This window comes from Acipenser ruthenus, chromosome 21, assembly GCF_902713425.1.
Source record: "Acipenser ruthenus chromosome 21, fAciRut3.2 maternal haplotype, whole genome shotgun sequence".
NCBI lineage: Eukaryota > Metazoa > Chordata > Actinopteri > Acipenseriformes > Acipenseridae > Acipenser > Acipenser ruthenus.
In genome coordinates this window covers 7,759,239-7,784,634 of record NC_081209.1, presented here as the reverse complement: position 1 = coordinate 7,784,634, position 25,396 = coordinate 7,759,239, and the positions used below count along the sequence as shown (strand labels likewise).

The window sequence follows — 25,396 nt, the reverse complement described above, 5'->3', positions numbered from 1 at the left end:
GTCACAGTAAAGTAAAACATCTTCACTGAATAGCCAGACACACAACTGGGGACTCAATTTGTATATTATTATTACTTGTCAGGTGTATATCTATGTATCAATAAAATCAACACACAGTTGAGTTTAAATATTCTAAAATGTTTTTATTAACAGGATTTTATTGCTAAATTTAACGAAGTGGTGCTTACAGATTCCTATTGAATAGAAAGCACAGAACTGCAATCCCTGAAAGAGTATGAATCTGTAAGCATTATCCCCTTAACGACAAACTTGGAACACACTGGGCTGTTCTGAATATGACTATACTCACAAAGGATTTACCATTGTGCCCACCCTAATGACAGCTTCCCCTAGTAAAAGCATAAGTACAATAAAGCATAGTGAAAACAAGACCAGAGAGGTACGGTAAAGTATACTAAAAAAAAAAACACAACAACAACATATTGTAATTGCATAGTATAAGTATGAGGAAAGCCTGTGGAAACTGCAAAAGTACCAGGCGAATTTAGTGTTAGTAAGCTTTTAGAATAGAAGTTTGCAGTATTTGTAGTGCTAATATTATAGAACTAGCATGATACAACCAACGGACATGCAGGAGCTCTTACATTATGAATCTGAAGCTTTTTAAACAGCAACATTTTCCTTGTTATAGAAAAAAAGCCTTGCAGTACCTGTGAGTCAATCTCCCTTATCACATCCTCAAAAACTACCAAAGGAGTAAAAAAAAAACGTTATAATTAGAGCACTGGTCAGAAGTTACAGTTTAAACAAACAGACTGGGTGTATGTACACAAAATAAGGTACGCTAGGTGAATTTATATTTGACTTTTGTATTTATTTCAAATGTTTATTTAATTTCCACATACAGTATTAAAGTACAGTGGTGTGCAATTGCTATACTGTACATTGTCATGACACTGAGAAAATGTAAAAATCAATGCAAGATCTTTAGCATACAGTACATACTTATTTAAATGTTAAATAATAATAATAATAATAATAATAATAATAATAATAATAATAATCCTCTCCTGCTGGGTAGTATTATTTATAAGAAGGTAAGTGGATTAGATCAGTAACATTTCAGCCAGTAACATTTCCCTAACCCTAGGTTTTATCTCTGAATTTAGGATTGAGTGTTTTCAGTGATGGAAGTTTTGTTACTAATATGCTATAGCAGTTCATTCCACACCCTGAAGAGGCACTAAGATACTTGCCAGGTAACAGGCATGAAGTACAGGGGGGGCTGGGTATTATTGTGAGGGGGTAGGGGGCTTTCATCAAAAACCTTTTATTTTTAAAGGATGATGAAAAACACCATGTATGAATAAAACGTTTAGTGTTGGTATTACACTGTGACAGGGGTTTATTCCAGTATATTTCAGTGTACTTGAAATAGTTTTTTTTTTTTGTGAAGGCAGTTGGTTTACAGCTAAAGAGACTTGGCTTGACTGCCCCCCTCTAAGCCAAAATAGATTGTGAACTTGCAATTGGAATTTACATCGTCTGATTCCAACAGGTATTCCCACTGTTGACCCAAAACAAAGGCGTTCACGTCATATCTGAGATTTCTACCCAACACCGGTTTCCCTTACCTGCGTTTTCTGGAGTCCAACATAAACAAGAGGATCATGTTTATTACTGCGATTTTCTTCAGAACAGCCCCCTCTCCCGCAGGAGGGAAGATAAGGGGGTTTCTGAGGCACGGGGAGGTCATGCCCTTCATTCAAACACCTTGCTCAGCTGGAAGCATTAACTGTACTACACTGGCTCAACATCATTAACTGTACTACACTGGCTCAACATCATTAACTGTACTACACTGGCTCAACATCATTAACTGTACTACACTGGCTCAACATCATTAACTGTACTACACTGGCTCAACATCATTAACTGTACTACACTGGCTCAACATCAGTGGGGGCTATCAAGGCTAGTTCAAATGGAGTGGACAGATGTTCCATGCATTTCTTGGTTCAATTTAGTGCAGGCTAACCAAACTACAGTTGAATATCACTTCTGTTAACGTAACCCTCCACTGTAACCAATCTAATGCTTTGCACTGTATACGGGCATATTGTATTGATATTGTGCCAGGTTATCAGAGAACCGATAGTCAACTCTGTTTGCCATACCCTTTCACGTGATATTAAAATGCTTTGACTGGATACATGTTTTGCTATTCTGCAAACTCTCCGTATGAAGTTCAAGAATATATAAAGTAATAGAAATGTTAAACACTATGACACACGCCTATGAACAAAGCTTGAACTACTGACTTTCTTAAAAGACTTTGAGCTATTTACTCAGCTTTTCCCATAGCGCATATTTTTCAATAAGGTGTGTTTTCCTTTCTGAAAATAAGTAGCTAATAAGCTATTTTCTTTTGAAGTTGATATTCACAAAACTGTCCACAGCACCACTGTTCAGAATATTGTTATGAAGCCTGTTGGCTATGTTTTCACTGCATGAAATACAATGTGCCCTTGAAATGAGACGTGACAAACTAAAGCAAACACTTACTTTAGTAATCCTGCATTTGGAAGTACATCAGTATCACTGCTGTGATGTATTTACATAGTACTGGCTGTGTATTAATATATGCATGATTTCTATGTATAATACAAAATCCTAGAAATACTCATTTAATACATTGCAGTTTGTCAGCTAAAGACGGATTTTGTTTTACAACTAGTGCATATGCTAATACACATCGAATGCGATCCGAGTACACAGCATCTGCATTTTAGTACAGTGTAATTACTGCTACTTAAAATAAAGTGCTGTCCACAATTGGAATACTGTAGCTTTTAAACATGACAACTGATGTCCATTGCATAATAAATAAATACAAAATCAAATCGACAGTGGAGTATTGCAATGCATCTGCAAAGCACATCTGCTTGGTTAAAAACGTGGGGATACAAGGCAAGTCCTCACTCTGTTCTGCTTAGGGAGATCCTCCACGCTGTCTAGGAGAGGAATCTACTTGTGCTGCACTCAGTCCTGTTTTATTGCAATGACCGGTATTGCTAAAATACGTTGCGAAGATGGCAGCAATCAAGCCCGTGCTAAATCTGCTTTGAGCAGTTTTTCCCTCCATGGTTGCCTCTTTCAGAAGGTAATTTCTTAAAGTCGTACTGAACGTACCAGACGAAAGTTCAATGCAAACTATAGTCCAACTAGTTTAATATCACCACATTGAAATGTCCAAGCAAGAATATAAAGGGAGTCACTACAGGTAATGAGCCTGATTTTCCAGATTGCTGGCACCAGGTAATTTCAGTAACACGATTGACGGGCAAAAGGGTTCCTCATCTCAGCTGCTATTATGTTTACAGTAAACCACATAATATTAGTAATATTTACACATGGGCAGAAAATCAAAATATTCAGCCAAATGATCCTCCCCTTTAAAGACTAAGTAGCAGGGTTCCAAAGAAATATAGCATTAAGTTCCCCGGTGTTGCTACAACTGTTTAAATAACGTACCTGTATTTTTTCTTTTCATTGTTAACATCCTGACAACTTTTTACACTTAGAACTTTAATGTCTGTTTCAAAGCTCTTTTCAAAATGGCTGCTCTAGTGCACTGTGGTTTGAGATCTGTCCTCTAAATCACTGCAGGAACAGCGATTAAAAAATAAAAAATAAACATAACAAGTGCTCTGGCTTTTCTGTTCCGTACCACATCATGGATCATTATTGCTGTGTTACCTGTTTGACAACGTGGGTAATAATCCTTACACTATCAGTGCACTAGAGCGGCCATTTTGAAAACAGCTTTGAAACTGACTAAAGTTATAAGTGTAAAACGTTGTCAGGATGTTAATGAACAGAATTACAGGTTTGTTATTTAAACAGTTGTAGCAACACGTGGATTTTTCGAAACCCCGCTACTTACTCTTTAAAGCATTTTGAAGAAAAAAAAAAATATATATATATATATATATTTTTTTTTACATTGTGTAGTCCAATCTTAAAGGGAATTGCGTTTCTCTGTTAAAGGGAAAGTGAAATACTTTTTGTTGTGCTCCCCTTACAGGCTTATTGAAAAGACTTTTGCAGCAGTGTGTTTTATTGAACTATTGCAGCAGTGTGTTTTGTTTCCTCTTTGAATTCAGCACCTGACAGTTTTAAAGAGGAAGCAAGATTGGTTCCAATGTTTGAAAAGATACCTGATTAGTGGAGTTCAAGCACCTAGCCCTTAATAAGAGTCCACACTTTCAAGATGAAATGCATTAGAACTGTTCCAGTTTAATGGTGAGAACAGGTCTCTGTTGTGTCTTTTAAACAGGCCGTTTTGACTTCAGGCCAATGTAATAGGCAGGCTCCTGCATCCTCTTTAGAGGAAGAGTGATGCTGACCCTAGCTCTTTTGCCTGGTCAGTTCATTTGATTCTTTACACTCACAATCACTTTGACAACCAGCCCCTACTGTATCAACACGATGTGAGAGGATTCTTAGTGGGGGAAAATGTAATATAACTGGTTACAGGCAGAACCATCATAGTTACCTGTGTTTTTAAAACTGAGCATCTCTGCAGCATAAAAACACATTTTGGCTTGTTTGTTTTTCAGCTCCCAATTCTCTCACAAACAAAACCATGTTTGACAGTCTGGAGGCAATTTAAGAACACCAAATGAATGTTAATGTATCCAGCCTAACATGCAATCTAAATATTAACTTGCTTTAATGACACTGACCATGAGGTGCTCAGAGGTCATTCTCATCACACCAACACTGATGCTAATAACGTGCTTATTAAATCTGTTTGTGCTTCCCAGGATCGTTCACTTCCCTTAAACTGCACGAGATGGACGGCTGTGACCCGTGTCAATATGCCACTGAAACAGGTGAACCCTTGCACAGCTAGGCTAGTTGTTTGTGACGAGATTGAACTGTGTGAGAAAACCATCAACACCAGCACACAGAAGAGAAATGTGCCTTTAGAGTCTGTCTGGAAAGAACAAAAACACATGACTCAAACAGCCCCAGAAGACTGGTATTAACAGCACACTCCTGTTTTGCTGGGTTTCACAGACAAGACTAATTCTACACTGGATGGTTTAAAAGGTGCAAAATGAAAACTTCCTGGAACAAGGAAAAGATATTCTGTCCAGTATTACCACACCTGGACTGAACTTCATTGTGGCTTCATCAGAAGCATTGGAAAGAGCAAATTAAAAAGTTTATTTCGTTGTTAAAGCTGTTCCTCGTATTTGTGTATTGGTTTTCCCCCACGGACACACATGCTTTCTAAAAAGGGTTTGCTTGCACAAAAGCCACCACTTTGAACCCTAACCGTTTTCATTGTTAAGGGTTTGCATGTGATCCTGAATCTAAACTACAGTACCATTGATTCTGGGATGAAATGTTCGGATTCATCTATAAATATTCAGCATTTCAATTTCAAAACTTCACATTGAAGTATGGGTGCCTTGGCATGGGCCCCCTGAAGATAATGCAGCATGTCCATATTTCTTTTAACATACTTTTTTGTATTGTTCTTTTTACACAATGCTTTAAACTTGAAGGAACTTGCAGGAAACGAGATATAATTCCTGTTCCTGTCTCAGCCTGCTGCTTGATGAGAGTTCCATATTCGCTCTCTGCACAGGAAGGGTGTAGTAGAATATAGAAGATCATAAATGTGGCCACAAAATGATGAATAACTAACACCAGCTATATGACATGAGACAACACCAACACGCCAGTATGTCAAACTTGTAGCTCTTAAAGGACCCATTCAAACTTTATAGTTCTTCATTCTTAGATCTGTTGTTTTTCTAGCAGTGTCATAACTACTACCCTGCCTAGTTAAACATGCAAAATAGACACACATGTATTGTCTCCACTGAGAAGAATATACAAAAGGTGCAGGTACACAGATCATAAAATAATCTCATACAAATTACAAATTATGGGAATATATTTAGAACCACTCGCCCAATTCTAATGGAACTTGGTGTGGGCATTCTAAGTCCTGGTGATTGGTTGAGCGCTTTAGTTTTGCTTTAGCACAAACATGTGTGTGAATTACAGGTGTTTTAGAAGTGATAAAAAAGAATACATTGAAGTTACGGTTTTCGCTTAATTCTGCACCCACCTGCTAATGCCCCTGTTACCAAATACAGTAAACCCTTGTGAACAGCTTGATACAAGCAGGATATTCAGGCCCATTGAATTTGGAGAGAAGATGACCTCTAGTAACACCAGATCTCTATTAAGACCATCACTCAGTCCAGTTGGTGGCCCGTGGAGGGGTTTCACTGTTCTGGGTGATTCGTTTTGCTTTGCCACAGAACTTAGAACGAAGGACCCAAAATGTAGAGGTGGGACAAAACCTGACTTCTTTTTATTAGGGGTACGGCTGGAAATGATATTCTCAAAAGTACTGAACCTTTTAAATAATAATCATTTTAAAAAACAGATCTCTTTTTTAACATAAAAAAGCAGCACTAGAGCAAACTGCTTCAACAAGAGTCTATAAGAAGGTACAACATCACTGCCAAAGGGTCTAGAATTGACTTTTCTTTTCTGCAAATGAAATCATATGCTTTCTTTTGCAATGTACTCAGCTGTATTTAAAAAATATTACAGTACCAACAAGTCTTTTTTATATCTACAGCTACACAGCAATTGCGTGCAAATCCATGAAAAATGCATTATTGTTAAGTCCTGTACTTAATTTACATAAAAATGACTCTTTACAGTTATTTAAGAACAGTTATCATAAACCATAAAAAATAAAAAAATAAAATAATATAATAAGTAAAGCACTTGCTACTGAGAGTCCTGCAAGTTCGTTTTTTCTTCTATGACTTGTTTAACTATTTCTGCCAGTTTCAAGCGATCCACTTTGTCTGAGAAGGCACGCCCTGCAACGACAATTCAAATGTTTCAACGGTAAATCTACAATGTGATGCAATTGAGATCTTTAAAGCGCCTTTCAAAACATTGATCCCAAAGTGCTTCACATGCAAAGTCAACTTTTTGCATGTGTGTGTTAAATGTATGTATACATTGTCTTTGCATTACACAATTACATGCACATAATTTGAAAACTTAATATAAAACACAGGGTTAGAAAGTCCCACTGGTCCTACACCCAGTCCTGGGTTTCAGAACCCCCTTGTTCAGGTATATTATTGAAATCAACAGGTGCCAAGAGTTTGAACAATCAGGCCACTCTTCAATAAAGTCTTGCATGCATCTGTGGGTTGACTAGAAGGAACAATATGTTTAACAGGGGTTAAATAATATACTTAATTGATGGTAGTTTGGAAACCCAGGACTGGGTGCAAGGCTAGATAGTTTCTAACCCTGAAAATGTGTGTTATTTAAACCTGTTTAAGGTATTTTTTTGGCTGTAGGGAGGCCCCTGCTTATGTTACAGAGTGATACTGCAGTGGTGTCCATACCATTCCAGCTGAGGCTCTGCAGTGCGTCTCTCAACAGCTTGCAGTCCTTGTTGTACCTCCACGCCTCGTGCACAACCTCGTTCAGCTTCTCATCCTCGTTCTCTCCTGCATCTCAAACAGACCGGAGGTCAGCACAGCATGGATGGGATGAACGTGGCAGGGCACACGTTCAAGCAATCGAGGTTCGATTTCAGTAAGCTTGGCTTGTTGATTTCAGTAAGCACAGTAAGCCTGGCTTGTTGATTTCAGTAAGCACAGTAAGCATGGCTTATTGGCTCACGAGTAGGTTAATGGTTTTATGGCTCAAAAAACATGAACCTACTTATCAAGCCTACTTAAACAAGTCAAATACACTTCTATTCATTTTAAAAACTGTAATAACAAATACACAGGTCTTGGCAATCTTAAACAAATAGACATACAAGGGAATAAGGGGTTCAGGCGCTGAGTGAGTGACCTGCTATATGTTACAAAGGGGGCACGAATGGGGATAAGCAAATGGAAACAATTAGAGCATACACCTTGCGGGCTTATCATGATAAATCAGTGTGGCGCTACCCCCTATTGACAGTGTTACAGCAGGTGTTTTCAGTAGACAATCATTTTGGCTAATGGATCATGACATTCACAAAGACATTCATTTGTTTTACTTTGAAATCTATGCGTGAATGTTTGAATAATGGATGGGTTATCCATTCATTCGTTCCATCATAACGGATTCATTCCTGCCACTATGTTAATGAGCTGCAGTCTTACCAGCCTGGGGCAGGATGCACTGTGCAATCACATCTCGCAGCTTCTCCAAAGCAACGTTCGAGTCTTCCGTCCCGTTCTCTGGATCGTGGAAGAAAAACCCACTCTTGGGTTTTGTGCTGCGATAGAAAACAAATAGAGGTTAACTTCTAAAAACAAGGAGCAACCAAGTAAACCATGTCAACAGCACCTCCCTGTTTATAATACCATCCTGTGCATTGTTGAGTTCTCATTGGTATATAAGCCTGTCTATACCTTGCTTTCAGCTTATCTGTGGCTCGCAGGATGAGGAAGGCTGTTCAGTCCCAGAGGATTCTCCAGACAATCTCAAAGCAGCTCATAGTCAATATAACTCAATATTAGAGAAACAGAATCCCCAACAACTCATAATAATGGCTAATGCCATTAAAAAAAGCAGTTCAAATGATATTTAAAGATACCCAATGTTTAGCAAAGATTTAAGTAACAGTCAGATTGTACAGATATAAATAACCTGTGAGGTATCAGTCCCTTGAAAACATTTATCAGCAAGACTTACAGCTGCAGCATATGGAACAGAATCACATAAGAAATGCTTAGAGACTAGAACTATACAGAAAATTACAGTAAGTTCTTAGAGCTAGGAAGGATACCAGACCACAAGCAGATGAACAGATCAGTAAAAAGGTGTGAACTCTATAGGGATGCTTATACTGCAGTCGCCTATGGTAATAAGATTTGCTAGCAGTCCTTTTTCTTGCTGACCCTTCTATGCTCACCCCAGCAGTTTTCGTTTCCTCAGAATGGGGTTATTGACAGAGTTGAGGGGCTTGAGGCTGACGTTCAGATCCTGGATCCTCATGTTAGCAAGCTGTTCTGCGTGGGCTTGCTGAATACCAGCAACTACTGCCTGCAACAAGAGAACAACTCGCTGATACTGACACAGGGACTTGGTAATTGCCCTTTTAAGATCAAGTCTAGGTAAGCTTTCAGTGATTCAGCTGGCTCAAACTGTGCAATAGAAGTCATAATGCACCCCAAGGACGGAAATAAGACTCCTGTTGCACAGCAGTTTCACCAATTCCAGGTTTTACTACAAGCTCGATTAGCCACAGTGTACAGGTAATAAGCTCAGGTGTCTTATTAAACTCGTAACAAAACCAGGAAGGGATCAATCTGCAGTGCTGGTACTACATGCACAATATTGAGAGCCACTGCACTTTTGGGATGTCTTGCTTATTAAAACTAATTTGCATTAATTTCAAAAGGGAACACAATGTCCCAGCACCCCCCGGGCACCACAATCCAGCAGGGGTGTTTGAATTCTTTTTTGTAAGTCGCTGTAGATTGCCATAAGTAGAGCTGACTCGCCTTGTCCATCATCATCTGTGCAGAAGGCAGCACGTTGTCCAGGGCCTCTGTGCAGTTCAGCCAGGGGTGATCCAGCACCCCCTCAATAGTGAGCCTCTCCTCTGGCTTCACCTTCAGCAGCCTAGGGAGACAATACAGCAACTACTTAGCCTGCGGATTACAGCATGCACTTATTCCAATGCCCCCCACAATCGAAGGTGTCATTATTAGTACATCTTTAAGCACTGGCGCGAGGTGGGCTGGGGGTCACTCACTTTCTCACAATGTCCTTGGCCATCTCAGAGATCTGGCTCCACTCATCCTCTGGGAACTCAAAGCTCCCAGTCATGATCTTCTTGCGCATGTCCTTGGGGATGGTGCGGCTGTGGTGCTTGGAGTAGAAAGGCGGGTACCCGCACAGCATCACGTAGATGATCACACCCAGCGACCACAAGTCACAGCTCTGACGAACAGACAATCAAACCAGGGAAATGAGAACAGGACTGAGCCACAGTGAGCAGCCACTAGATTCACAACCGGGCATATTCCTGTTTCATCACAATGCACTCCGACCATTTTATTAAGAGATCTTTCTACGATACACTGAATAAACAATGCAATTTGCCTTATGATGCACTTTCTAAAACGGAATAATCATCCATAATTTCAAGGAGGAATGCATACAAAGCCAGCAACACAACTTCTTGCTAAATCCTATCGAGTTTGTCGTTTTTGTCTTGTTCTACACTGTGCAGTTTGCTTACCTTGTTGTATGTGTAAGGAGTTGGTGAGGTAGGTATTATTCCAGATTTCTCTTTCTGGTGTCTCCTCTGAGCCTCCAGTACCTGCAGCAATGAGAGAACCAGTCACTCGTGAAGCCTCAATAGGAGTAAAGTCCTTTTTAGATACTACTGTGCAAGAGGCGACTGCAGTTCAAATTCAGCTCATAGTCAACATGTCTGAATGCCTCCCATTGCATTATCACTGGAGTACATAAACATTCTGGGCTAGATCCTCAAAACTCTATACACCATATCGTACTTAGCAATATTTATTCAGAAAGGAAAAACACATTCAATAAAAATAAACAGGCGTTTATCAGTTTAGTGTGTAGTCTTGCGTTGTTTCTTTTTAGTTTTAGAACTGAAAAAAAAACCAATTTGGAATAAATAACTGAGAATTTTGCCTGTGTCAATGTGTGAACAATGATGAAATCTCTCTCTTTGAGTAATTTTATATAGATTTCCTCAAGGGTCTGATCAACCTAAACATAGTTGCTGCTTCCCTCCCACTCAGCAGTGCAGGGACAGGGCTGGGTTCTTAGTGCTGCTGCTGCATTTACCTGAGGTGCTACATAATAAGGAGTGAACTGGGGGGTCATCAAGTCACCTTGGTCAATCTTGGCAAATCCAAAATCGCAGAGTTTAACAGGGGCATCCTGGAAAAGAGAAAAGACAGCTCTCAAACTATCCAGCACAGAGTTACTGGGATGAATTAAGTATATGAATCAAATTCATATAGCCCTGTTAACATCGCTTAAAAGGGTCTGATTTCAATACTGAGCAGCAACTTACTTAAAAATGTGCCATGTGCTTTTCTGTCCTAATGCGATATAAAAAGTGAGGTAGAAATATGAGGGATATTAACCAGTCTGATGATATCCGAAGCAATGTTTGTCCCCATTGACTCACATTACAATCTGGTCGGGATAAAAGTGGAAGGTGCCATTAAATGTTGAGGGTATTTGTGGACCAGGGTTGAAAAACACTGCTTTAAGACAAATACAAAAAGCAAACAGTCATCACAAGATTATTACACAGGGGTTGATTCTGGTGTGTGCGTATTCAAACTTATCCCTGTGCTTCAACGAGCTCTTGTGAAAACTACGGTTTGTCGAATGACAGCACAGAACACTTGGCAATCCCGCTGATGCTGAAAAGGATACTGCGGAAGCGTGTACATGAAGGAGACAGAAATGTTAAGTAGTGAATCAGTTCTAAACTCCACAGCAGGGGAACGATGGTGGACCGCCCTGCTATCTCCTGGTCAACTGGAAACTAGGTAGTTTGCAAACCCTTTAACCAGCCTTACAAAGCTAAAGAATAAGTGACCTACACGAAAGAAGCAGTTTGAGGCAACATTCAGGAACTTTTGTGATACGAATGTGAGAAAAACAGTTTTCTGAATATTGTATTGGCCTGTGGCAGCCAGCTATTTAGCAGTTACTAACATGGCCCTCACATTGATAGTGAGGATCACTGCTCTACACAGTGTGCAGCGTCACATTAACTGCTCCTACAGCGTTAACAGGGAAGGCTCTTGAGAACGGAAGGAAACAGAAGCGTGGCTGCCTGGGACTCACCAGTGAGTTGTCCTTGAAGAGCAGGTTCTCTGGCTTGAGATCTCTGTGAGCGATGTTCAGGGAGTGACAGTGCTGGAGAGCCTGAGCGATCTGCACACACAACACACAGCAGGTCGCAATCAACAACTCTCCGGCTATTTCAATCTGCACAGTCGCACCTTTACACATTATATAAAAAAAAAAGCATCAAATCAGGTGCCCACCTGCAGACAATCACATTAGTGCTCACTGTACGTCACTGTAAGCTGAAGGAGCACACTGGATACAAAGACGCTTTTAATAAACACACCCTCAAGTGTCTGGAATGAGGGACAAGATGTCCTGCTGATGCTCTGCTGTCAACAGTCATTAGGCTGATTGTTTGTAAGACAGTTTGGGACCCAATTTCTGCTGACAAAAGATTGTACTGAGATTGTCCTGATTTTAAACAATATAATGTTTAAATCAAAAGGGTCTAAAACACTCTACTGCACAGGATTTCTCTAATGTCAGCGTCAACATGTGCCATTATTATCCCAAAGTGTACAGATGGTCATTATTTATATTCCTTAGCATGCAGATGTTTGTGCAGACGCTCCCTTTGGGAAGATCTGGTGTGTGTGCGCGTCTGCCCGCAGCTTCCCCCACCTGCTTTGTTACTTGGCTGGCCATTTTCTCAGTGAAGTGCCGGTGCTGGCTGATTCTGTGAAAGAGCTCTCCTCCCTCCATCATCTCCATGACGATCAGCAGCCGGGCCCTGAGAGAGCACAGGAGAGCGGTCAGCAAGGATGGGGCTGGGCTTCGGATGGGGTCTTCAGCAGGACAGCATAACTTTGGTAGCACACAGGCGCCAGGCCAGCCACAGGGGTTGCTGGTGTGCGGTGAGCTAAAGACTCCCCAGCCGACCTAACCCCTACCCCGCCTGGGCAGCGCTTGGCCAATTGTACGCCACTCCCTGGGACTTCCCGTCCCCGGTCGGCAGTGGCATAGCTTGGATTCGAACCGGCGATCTCCAGGCTATAGGGCGCATCCTGCACTCCGGGCGGAGTGCCTCTACCAGAGCCCTGTACACACTGTTTTCTGAGGAAATCTTTGGGTTTTGTATATACTCCCACAACCCTGACTCTGTATAAGGACCTGAAGATAAGTGCACATTTAGGACACGTGAATGGATATGCTTATGCTTACAATAGTAACCTGGATAAATATCAAGTTTTATCCATTTCAGATTTTACTCTGAGCCTAATTACACTGATCAGACTCAAAGTAAAGCCTGGAATGGCTCAAACCGATACACAATTGTGTATATACCCGAAGGGTAGGCAACTATGTACCATTAAATGGTTAAGTGGTCAGGGATTGAACTGGTTCAAGTCAATATTTAAACACATCCTGGACTGGAAGTGCCAAGGTTACCTACCCCGGTATATAGACTGGGCATGTTGTTATCAACCCCCAATTTTGTTAATAGTAAAGTGACTTGTGTTTTACCTGGGACTGGACTCATGAGGGAACTGTACACTGTTAGCATAGACTTCTATAATCTGAACGATGTTGGGGTGACCTACACACATCATATGGAGTCGAACCTGCAGATGAGACAGGGAACAAATAACAACAGGGTTACTATCTTTACTAGATTTGAGTCAAACTCCTGTCTGCTGAGCACATTTGTAAAAGCAGTCGGTACAGGAACAGAGACCTGGCATTATGTTCTTTCAAAGGTTATTCATATGACACTATAGCACCGGGAGCTGTGTAGTACAGAACCTGTTATTATGTACAATGCCAATTTTGCAGTGTCCACCAAACTGTCATGTGAATTAAGTGATCTGTTGCCGACATGTGCAACATATTAGTAAGACATATTAGTCAATACTAAACTGTCAAGATTATGCTCCGATTACTGGAATGGCCCTCCAGAACTGAATATGGCCTCCCCTGACCCTAGCTGTCCCTGAGCGTGGCTGAGTAGCCAATGGTTACGCTTACCACAGAACATTCCTGACAAAACAGCCAACTCTCCTAAAGGGGTCCTACACAAGAGCAACACTATTCCCCGTTCCTTACTTACATTTCCAGACTTCATTAAAAAACCCTGCTTTAATAGTCAAGGATTATCTAAGGATATGTATGGCATCCTTGGTCTGTTCAGTTCAGAAATGTATGAATATATATTTCAATATTAATATCCGTGTAGCATTTTTATAGCGAGCACTAGCTGGTGGATGTTCTATCTGCGGGGCCCAAACCTAAACTCAAAGAAAGTAAGAGATGAGTGAATATTACTGTATAAACAAACACAACATGCTGCATTAAAAGATGCAGTATCCTGTTTTAAAAATGTTTACATAGTTATAAAGGCTGCAGAAAATATCAGCTGTCTGTATAGCAGTATCATGCCTGATTAGTTTGAGAGGCAAGAAGGCTTAGGGAAGCTTATGTGCTGACAATACCTTTAGGAAATGAACACAAACCAGACAGCCAACTAGGTCTGGTTTTGTCAGACACCAGATTTAAACTAAAAACTCAATAAAAAACATCAGATACCGTAAGCGATTCTCTTACAGTGTGACGGTTTACACATTTTAGAGACGTGGTACAGTCTAACCACACATGGCAATGGATTAATAAATCACACCTCATTCCGAGCTTTCGGACGGTCGATAAGGATCTTCAGTGCGAAGCGCTCTTGCGTCGATTTCTTCACACACACTCTGGAAAGAAAAAGCCAGTGTGAGTGCAGTGCAAATTCACGGCTTTGTTCCTTAAATCAGTGAGGTTCAGTGGCAAAGGATGTTCAGAATTCATTATAAAATGCACAGTATAGAAATGGAATACAGCAGATCCTGTCATATTTTATTGGTTCCAGGTGTCCAACGGATATGTAAAAATATTGTATTTCAGAGGGAGTCATTATACTACATTGTAGTTGCTTTATTAACATCAGGCCATTATAAATCAATGTCAGGTACATCAATGTGTCTGAAACACCAAAATGCAGTATTGCACGTAAACTATACAAACAAAATCAGTGAAAATTATTGCAAAACAAAGCACTGTTACAGTATGTGGCAATTTACAAAACAGCATTCCAAACACAGTTCTTACCATGCTTTCTCAGGCCATGCCAAAGTAACCCGACTGTTTTTTTTGCACTGTGCGTGTTAATTAGGAGACAGAAACAGCCACAAGAAAACGCACACACAAACTGGCTTTGGAGAGCGGCAAAAGAGCTCTCTCCAGCTTTTCAACAGTAATTATGTGAGTCCCTCGCTTTTCTTTAATTTCATATGATTAAACCAGGCAGTCATGTGAAGTGACAGCATGTACAAAGTGAAACTGAAGTCCCAAACTCACTCTTTTTAATTTGTATCTCCAGCTGAATCCATACTGTACTGCTGAGAGCTGCTACTGTTTTAGACCCATGATAAAATGTGCATTGATCAGTTTCCATCATTACCGTTCGGTTGGTAGCAGCATGTGTGAATGACACACGGTTAATAGGTCCATTGGTTAACTGAGGATATCGCAGTCAGGTATCTGCCAGTGATTCCTATGATCAGTTGACAGCTCTCAAACAGACAAATAACAAATGACTTAAAAATAATTACTTAACAGACAGTGAGTGAAAGCCGTGGAAGAGTGGTCACTGCAAAACACTTATGAAAAGTACATACCGCTCATCCTTGGGTTTCAATTCAATTTAAATAACTTTCACAAATCATAACACAGCATGTATTTAATCACTACAAAGTGACACAATTACCAGTACTTTACAGAACTAACTTCTCGTTCCAAAGCTCAGCTAGCACAGAACAAAACCCTTCTTGAATGACTATTCAGGCCTGACCAAAGTTCATTCCCAGGATTGCTGAGGGAAGCGATTTCACAGCCAGGGCTATTTTTAGCTAGCCTGTCACCTGAGAACAATATGGCAGATTCAGAGCAACTCAATAGAAAAACGAAAGCCCTACCTGACGGGACCACTGATTCCAGCACCCAGCTTCTGGGTCCAGTTGATATTGTATTCGTCTAAGATGGAAGTATCCTGTCACACGAAAAAAATGTAATAAAACAAGCTGGAAATATCTTTCTGGTTCAGACTGCGCTAGAACACAAACACACAAGACATTGCGTCAATATCTGTCTGTCTGTAAACAGTCCACTTCAGTTTTGGTGGTGATTGACAGGTTAACCAGCCTTACCTTGAAATGGACATGAATGCTTACCAGAACCCCAGCACTCTTCAGAGGAGTCTTTCAGTGTATATCAATGTACACTACAAACTGCACCTTCGCCTGTAGACTTAGCAGTAGTTGGAGTGCCAGCCCTATAGCCCATCTTACCCAATAACTGTGCATGAGTGAGGGGTTGATAGTTAAATCCCCCTGGTTCTCTCCTATCAAGGGCTGTGTGGCCCTCTGTGTATGTGAACTTTCACTGGCTACACATACAGTGCTCAGCAAAACATAGTACAAAATGTCTTAGAAATGCAGCAAACATCTTAACCCTCCTGTAGCTAAAGGTTAAAGGACCACAATACACGCCATTCATTCCAGGACAAGCCTTAGATCTCAAGAGGCTTCCCCGGAAACTGTTCTGTCACCTGGGGTCAACTAGTGCTTGGCATTGCAGTGCTAGAACCCACACTATCCACTATACAATGAGCCCCCAGCACTCCAAAGAGCACAAACCCACTCTTGCCTAAACTCAGTAGGCACTCATAATGTGCTTGTATGTGACAGCGCCCACAGTAAAATACAGTGTAGTGGAGTTAGAATAAGAGCAGCTCTACTTTTACTGTAGGCTACAAAGGCTTTGCTGTGATCTGCCAAATCATAATGACAAGTATCCGTGCAATTGCCCTTAGACATACTGGTATGAGGGGGTTGCTGTATTCATGCTGCATTAAGAAGTGTTATGATTCATACAGAACTGTTCATTAACATGTCTCTATTTTATGTTAGTGTCCACGCGGCAGCATCTGACTGATTCTTGCCCTGTAGGAAAGTGACATAATCCCTCTACTTCTATAACCCTATTACAAAGCAGGCAGCCTTTTTATATGAAACTCTTCAGCAATGGTTGCACTGTTAAGTTGTGTAGTTACAGTAAGTGTAGCCTCAATACAAAGCTCATGTGTGGAAGCTCAGGTAGTTGCAGTATGTGGATTGGTAATAGATAATATACAGCAAGCCCACTGATATAAAATTATAGTACCAATTTAAAAGTGGTGTACATATTGCAGCTTGGGGGATAGCTGTGAAATATCTGAGAGGCTGACAGAGGAAATACATTAACTGACACATATTATTAAAAAGAACAGGCTTTTAATCTTTAAACATAATTATGATGAGCATGTGAATACAACCCTCAAGGAAGGCAACGGATTCAGATCATACCATTCACACTCTAAAGTGTGTCTGTCAGTCATTCCTCATGTACTTTGCTAACTGGAGGCTATACTATCAGACAGTGATTTACTCCAGTTAAACTTCCTCCCAATACGTTTACAGCATAAGAGTATACTAAAACTAATACCACAACATAAAAATGAACACCTGTGTCAACAAACACATGTGGTCACTTTCGAGTTCCTGATCAGCCTGAGATTGATGACAGCAGGACGGCTAACTGGAGACGTCAGTTTTTGTATCAACAACACAGCGGTCATTCGTTAATTCTAGTTCAAAGATGACTCGGTCTACTATCACCTTTCTACTGGCCGGTATGCTCACGATCCTACAGTGTATATGAAAACTCAAACCCTACCTTTACTAACTTCTCCGCATTCTTGTCCTCCGACATTGTGCTGGCTGTGGTCCCGTGTGATGCACTTTCTGTTCGCACTGTCTGCACACATACGAAATGAAGGTTGGAGGAGGGTCAGTCACAAGAAAATGATTGTTTTTGTTAATATTCAACCCAAGGCTAGAGATGACATTCCATGGTCTCTTGTCAGTTGTGGATCCCGTCCTTTGCAGACGAGCTGCTGCTGCTGTTACCGCTGGCTTGACTTAACGCGACAAAGAACTGCAGCCTGTTAAGTAAGTGCTGTATCAACATGGAGAGCGACTAGGGCCCGACTGTGTTGGCCAATACTCAGGAATCGAGATGAGATCCGTCACTGCCAGGGAAAGGGAAGTGGAGAAGGGGAGGCTGGACAAGGAGAAAAGCCGGGGTTCGAGAGTGGATGGGGTGGGTGTGCAGGAGGTAAGCACTCGGGGAAGGGAGAGGCGGCAGACTCGGGGAGACCCTGAGGAAACCGGCAGGCTCACGTCGCCATAGATCAGTGAGGACAAGCAGCGGGCCCCGCTTCGTAAGGGAAAAAAAACGACTGCACTCAAAAGGAAACGCCCGAGCACCCGAGACTCATTTCGGATATGAAGGCCATACGAAGAGGGTAATTATCGGTTCGAAACCCGGCTTGCTGGTTCTTCTCCTGCGGCGCTGATTTCTGGGGATTTCTTTCGCAATAGATACCGGCCGGTGGACGAAACACGCCGAAGAAGCTCTCTTATTCGACGCCTGCCACACCACTGTACTCTATTGTACTGTAAAATACTTGTTTGATTACAGAATGTGACATTTGAATTCATATTGTGTTATAAACATTTACTTAAACTGCTGTGATTTTTTTTATTTATCATTTAGCTATTTTATTTTTTATTTTTCAGGCAGTGCCAAGTCAGCGTCGTAAATATTACTCTTAAGATAGGACCCCTTAGGTCCATTGTGTTCAGCGAACAAAAAAAATTAGGTTATTTTTTATTATTATTATTTTGGTTAAAACAATAAATCCGAAGCGAAAGGTTAGGTTAAACCATTATTATATTTGTAATCTGATAGGTACATAATAAGGAAGCTGGACAGATAGGGGACAAACAAAGCAGCTACACAGAAAACAAATGAGACGAGCATTCAAACTGGAAACAAACGTTCACCAAAAAAATTGATATTTGGTATGGATGTATTTGTACCACCTTAAACAAGTTGCTCTTGGCACTCGTGCCTAAAAATAAAATAAAATAATAATAATAATAATAAAAACATTTACATAAAAAACAGTACTATAACCATCAAGGTACCACAGTGGGCCAGTAGGTGGTTTATGTCCTGTTTGTGTTTATTGTCCATCTCTTCCAGCTGCGACCTTTAGCTACGTTTTTAGGTACAATACAAGCACACTGCTATCACATCAATGCACATGCCTACTGAATATCTTTAGCCTATTTTAAAGAAGCAAAACAAACATCACATCATGCACAATGTTCGTAGCATTTTAGTATGTCTTCATATACTGCCGCACATCAGTCTTAAGAAAGCACGTCTGGAATGTTCTGCTTGGGTCTATCTGAACTCATCCCAGGTGTGCTCAATGTGAAAAATCAAACGAGACTAAGCCTGATCCAATGTAATGACGAATGATGCACTTCTTCACATTGCAGTCGCGGATGCATGATTTGGAAATGTGTGTTTTGGTGGGAGCTTATCCCACCCCATACCACAAAGCTTCCACCAGCCCTGGGTTAGTCTGTCATCTACAGATCTGTTCAGCGATTAACAACTTTGGAACTTTAAGAGTTCTTGACAACATATTCAATTGATCAAATATCAAAACCTAGCCATTAATTAGTAACTTAAGCAAGCATGCATCAGTATAATGCGTGTTAAGAGTAGCACTGGCTTGGTAAATACAAAAGCCTCATCAATCTAGCATACAGTTGGGACTAGTATACAATTACAGACTTGGTACCCTGTACCTTATAAAAACATACAATCAATCTCCAGACAGCAATTTGAACAGATTGTACAAGGACAAAGTCCAAGGTTATGTGTAACCAGGTAGCTATTCTGCAAGATCTGTCAATGTGTTACAGTCTCAAAACTTGCTTGGAAATTGAAAATTTAGGCTGTTTGAGTGGATAATTGCATTAAAAGAACAGGATTGTTTTCACACGTCCCAATTATATATACTGTATATATATATATGTGTGTGTTTTCTACTATTATAACAACCTTGACTTGCATAAAGAAGGAAAAACATTGACTGAAACAGCTCGCATCACTCGAGTTTCAAGGTGTGGTATCCGAAGCATAATCAACAAGTACAGAGAAACATCATCTGTAATTGACAAAACCCAGGACTGGAAGACCCAAAAAACTGTTTAACAAGGATGAGCAATACTTGAAGATACTATCCTTAAGGAATAGAAAGAAGACAAGTGTTGAATTGACAACAGAACTGACAGAAGGCACATTTGTCATTGTCCATCCATCAACAGTCCAAAGCATCTGGCAATTTCTGAGTTCTTGTGCATATTTTAGCCTTTTAGTCTTGTTTCACTTTCTTAACACAGGTATTCTTACTGCAGCACATCCTTAAAGTCCTGATTTTAAGAGTGACCTTCGTACTGTTGATTTGATGGACAACGACACCTGTGCCTTCTGCTAGTTCTGTTGTCAATTCAATGCTTTCATCTTACATTTTGTTTTAAAAACTTTTTAACTATTTATTGATACAAAACAAGATACAAACACAATGTGTTTATACACATAATGTGTCTTCAGGTGTTACAGCGAGTATCAATTAAAAAACAGTTATACATATATAAAGGACATCAATCAATCAAATAGTTAATCATTAATTGGATAATAGCCAAAATGATTTTAGAATCAATTGTTAATCCATACATAGTGTGATTATACAATATGCAATGGCTTGATAGTGTCTCGCCATCGCATAATCCATATTGTGCATTCACTGAATAATTTAGGGCATTGCCAAAAAGAACAAAAATCTGGGGACTGTTTCTTGGGGAAGATTTTTAAAAATGGTTTTGAAAATCTAAATCTTAGTTGGTGCACTCTTTCGTTCACTAAGTAGGTCTCCCAGATGCAATTATGCTATAGCAAACATTCATTTTAATTTTAATAGGAGCCATCTGGTACCAAACTAGGTTAAAGAAAGCTCTGTTTACATGCTGATTACACGTAGTCTTGCAATTCCTTGGTCTTTTCTCCCTTCAAACTCAAGTGTTTGCAAACCCTATTGTGATTCCTGTCACTCATGAACTTCACACCCACACCATGCAGCTTAGTGCGTCCCAAAAACACCCGCTACTTGCCTATTAGGATCTTTTAATGCAATTAATTTTCAAGATACAGAGGCGATAACCCAAGATCAACATTTTCAGTCAGGCTTCAACACAGGGTATAGAAGAGTTGTGTTGTGTTTCTGTGTATAAAAACTCATTAGTCCTGGTCTTTGTTCCAACCCTGTTCTAAATGGTTTAATTTAACCAATTAATCCTGCATACTGAAGTAGATAATAATATAATAATTGTTAAACCTGGAGTGGAATGGCCCTCCAGGACTGTGATTGGACAGCCCTGCCTTAGGCATTCAGGAAGAGCACAAGGCCGTTAGGCTAGTATCTCTGTCACTGCTCAATATGAACATGTATTGATGGGGAGCTCTCAAGCACTTTCTTGGAGGCGCAGTCACAACTATAATGTATTGTGTTTTTCTATTTTTAAAAAAATGTAACGTCCAACATTTACAACAGTCCAATTATTTCACAGACAACTGACCTTCAAAGCTAGTGTGCATTGGTGTGCGTACCTTTTTTTTTGTTCTAAATGCTATTTTTGTCTCGTGTTAACACGCACTTGTGGACCGAGAAAGCATGGTAATAACTCTCAGATACTGTATTACAGTGCTTTGCAATCATTGTCAGATTTTCTTTGTATATTATACGTGCAGTACCGTACTTTAGTGCTTTAGACACACTGATGTACCTGACATTCATTTATAAAGACCTGACGTTAATAAAAACAACTACAATGTAGTAGTCCAACAAGTCCAATTAAATCTGACAGGTTCTACTGTACGTGTAAAGTTTAGTTGCTCTTCAACTTCAGTCTCGGTTCCTGACAGAATCCCTTTTCACCAGAGGAATATGGTGACAGCTGAATTGTGAATGTAATGAGCCTGGGTGTCAAGCAGAATACTCAGTTTCCCTGGCAACCGACTGAACCTGCTGCTGATTACCTCCCTGACAGCCACTTCCACACAAGAATGTCAATAACCACCTGCTTCACACCCTCGGCTGGGATCACTGGTGCCCCTTTAGTTTGCACTGAATACAGATACAGAGCTAGCTTTTCTTTTATTAAAATGTATTGCGATTGAACAGCTTTGCACAATAATGTGAAACACGTATTAGAACAGGAGGATTGTATATCACATCACCAGCCCAAAAGCCAGACTGACTCATTTCACAAAATGGTCAGATATGTAGATAAGGCCACAGGAGAGTTGGTTGAAATCGTTCATCAGTTGAGAAGACACACGTTGCATCAATCAGACTCTGTTCACACTGAATGCACTCGTCACTGATCCCTGTGCTGATCTGAAAATGATGCTGTGGAAAAGCTTCTTCAGTTGATCAGCTCATCTTCGGATTGATCCTTGCTACGTCCATTTGGGTTCTAATGTGTGGATTTTACTGGATTCCATTAGAGTTTCCTCACCTGCGAGTCCAGATATGGAAGTAGGATGAAAACAAAAGACATATTTTTCGATAAAAGACAATGGTAGGTATGTGATCATTGTCAATAGGGTTAGTTAAGCAAATCCCACTGTGTCATTTTAAGTAGATGGACCAAAATTGAATAAGTGTATTTTGTATAGAACAGCGATGGGCAAGCACAAAATGAGCATTGACAACATGGCTCTGTTTTGCTCTAGTCTCTCTTTTTGTATGTATAACAGAGTGTAGAGCCATCAAGGTCAGCCAGGACTCCAGTGATTCAACATTTCTGCAAGGTGTATAAATTCTGGTGGGATCTGTGCCCATTCCTCCAGGATCGCCTTCTCTAATTCCTCCAGGGAAACATGCAGCACAGTCAGTTCTGTGATATAGCGGTTCTGTCTCGCTCTGCCTGATGATCCCCATCAGCGCTCAGCCTTCCTGCTCTGCGATAGCTCTTCCTGGCTGGTGGCCTTCCTCCCTGCCCCTCTCCAGCCTGGGCTCTGACTGGAGGACAGGCAGACAGAGGACAGGCTGCCGTTCCTGTTGCCCCAGCTGCCCTCTGAGAATCGTTGCCTTCGCTCGCAGGGCACCCTGCCCCCCACCTCGCCCGCGTGGCTCAGCGCAGACTGGCAGCGGCCAGCCCTCCTGCGCTCGCTCACCTGCAGCGCCACACTTCGCAGGGCAGGGGGCGCTCTCACACAGCGGGGGGATGGGGGGGTGCCAGTCCGGGTTGTGGTGCTCACTGCTGTACTGGGCTCTATCACTGTAGAAGAAACAGACACACACAGGCTGAGGTCAGACTGCACAGAGCCTTCAGTGAATGCATGTAGAGGACTTAAACTTCCCCTGCCAAAAATCAAACTAAATAACACATTGATAACATTCGTAATATGCAATGTGGAATAATATCACCAGGCCTAGTTATTTCTTCTCTGTGGTTAGTTGAATGCATACATGTATTTATAGGTGACAGAATAGCCCTCGCCTCCACGCTGGTCTGCAGGAGATCCTCTGCATCCAAAAATCACTTACCCGCTTTACAAAACACAACCACTGTTACCCCATTGTGCGGTCGTTAGTGCTCAAACCAATGCAAAACTGTTCTGAAAAACCCTTACCGTTAATCTGGATATTGGGGTTCTGTCTGTGTATTTTCTCTGCGGCGGTGATGGATGACGTACAGCCCATTGGAGGAACGGATGAACTAAAAAAAAGAAGCCTATACTAGATAGACCCGTGAAAAGCACACTAATGAAAATGATGATCCTATCTGACTTTTGTAATGCTATATTCCGTACGTTAAATGCTGTACATATTATTAACCGTGATATTGTTCAGTCCTTTGAAGATCAGTCGAGGGGTTTATTTTTGTATATGAGGTAAGGCACATGCAGCAGCAAAGATCCTTCGCCCGGGGTAATATGTTGCTTTTATGTTGTCCCGTGTTGTGAATGCATTTGTCACGTTTTTCTTTTCCCTTTTTAACATGTATTCCCAACAATACAAGGAATGTAACGTAACATCTTACATTTTAATATATGGTACCCCTTACACAAAAACAATTTGATGCCCAACATTAACTCCACGTCTTTTGTCTCGATATTATTTGTAGTCCTTTGTGTTTGAAACCACTTCTTGCTCTTTTGCAATTATAATCGATCCTTATTTTTGCAGCCGCTGATGTGTAAGTTAAGACGTGCAGGTATACATCTGTTTCGACACGTCTGTCGCATCTTAAAAGAAATACAATCCATTTCAAATGAAATCCAACAGTACCGTGCAGTCCCTTGTCAGTTGAGATCGATTTTAATAACGGTACTTCTTTTTAATGATGATTAACACTCCTGTCGTGTGCGATTCTACACTTCTTGTATTATCTCCAACCAATGCAGATCAAAATAATATTAATAACACAAATCTTAATGCAATTAAATAATCACCGTTCCGTTCGAACCTAACTTAGTCAGTTTTAGCACTTGTTTCTTCTTTTAAACTCGTTTATTGCAGATGTGCAAACCATTTTTATACATTCCACCTTTACCGAGATTTGAAATAAAAATTCTCGATTCCATGGCAACTGAACAACATGTTTATGCTTCCCAGTTGTTTAGTTGTCATTAATTAAGTCGGCGCACAAGTTCCCACAGAACCTACAAAGCTTGACCAACCTTCCCTCATTGCGTCATTTTACCGGGAAAGAACCACGCCTCCTGATCCTCATATTTTTTTTTAAGAGGACTACCTTTCCTGGGAGAATACCGACCTGGGTGAATAGAGAACTTAGATACCGTTATATCGATTACACTTTGTTATACAGTACACGCTGTTACACAGCCATATCTCTGGGTGAAAAATGTAAAAGTCAATAAAACAGCTTAGACAACCCAATGTCAAACATATGAGGTGAAACAATAATTACTATGGATGTAGCATATTGGATTGCAAGACAGACACAAAATCTTATTGGTACACATTGCCCTGATTCATTTCTAGCTAATACGTTTCAGGTCTGCTTTTATCATCAGGGTTGTTTTATCCTGTGCCCAGTTTAGCATTACAAGATACTGAAATTCATTGAGGGAGGTTTAATGGCATTCAAACAGAACTAGACCCAGATGTGTCATGTGTGACCCTGCAGAGCTCTTGTAAAAGAGCAGGCATTAGTCAGCTGTACCAAGCACAGCAAGGACCTGCTCGCTGCTTCAAGTGATTCATTCATATCTACAGGACTAAGTCACACCTCCCTAGGAAAATAACACGAATGCATGAATAGAAACACAAAAAAGTACAAGGATGCTATGCATTCATTGATGTTGTGTCTATGTAGGATTTTTATTTTTAATGGTTTTACCATGCTTTTAGTAAGCACTTACCATGTTTTACTTGTATAGTTAACATGCTAAGGACTTCTCCAGAAATTGATAAGGATCCTTCACCACCAGCACTGGATACAACATATTCAAATGAATACCTTCACAGTAAAAAATATATATGTACACATAGGCA

At 40.6% G+C, this 25,396-nt stretch overlaps 1 protein-coding gene across 1 annotated transcript; it reads right to left on the bottom strand.

Moving 5' to 3' along the window:
* Positions 1 to 1,390: 1,390 nt before the first annotated feature.
* On the bottom strand, positions 1,391 to 18,386 carry LOC117428474 (MAP kinase-activated protein kinase 5). The gene is made up of 14 exons (XM_058994700.1): positions 17,626 to 18,386; positions 15,828 to 15,901; positions 14,492 to 14,567; positions 13,342 to 13,439; positions 12,499 to 12,607; positions 11,872 to 11,961; positions 10,852 to 10,947; positions 10,274 to 10,354; positions 9,785 to 9,972; positions 9,527 to 9,651; positions 8,939 to 9,065; positions 8,184 to 8,299; positions 7,428 to 7,532; positions 1,391 to 6,884 (listed from the first exon to the last, which is right to left on the bottom strand). The coding sequence occupies exons 1-14, from the start codon at positions 17,659 to 17,661 to the stop codon at positions 6,790 to 6,792; spliced, it is 1,416 nt and encodes a 471-aa protein (XP_058850683.1). The 5' UTR covers positions 17,662 to 18,386; the 3' UTR covers positions 1,391 to 6,789.
* Positions 18,387 to 25,396: the final 7,010 nt, after the last annotated feature.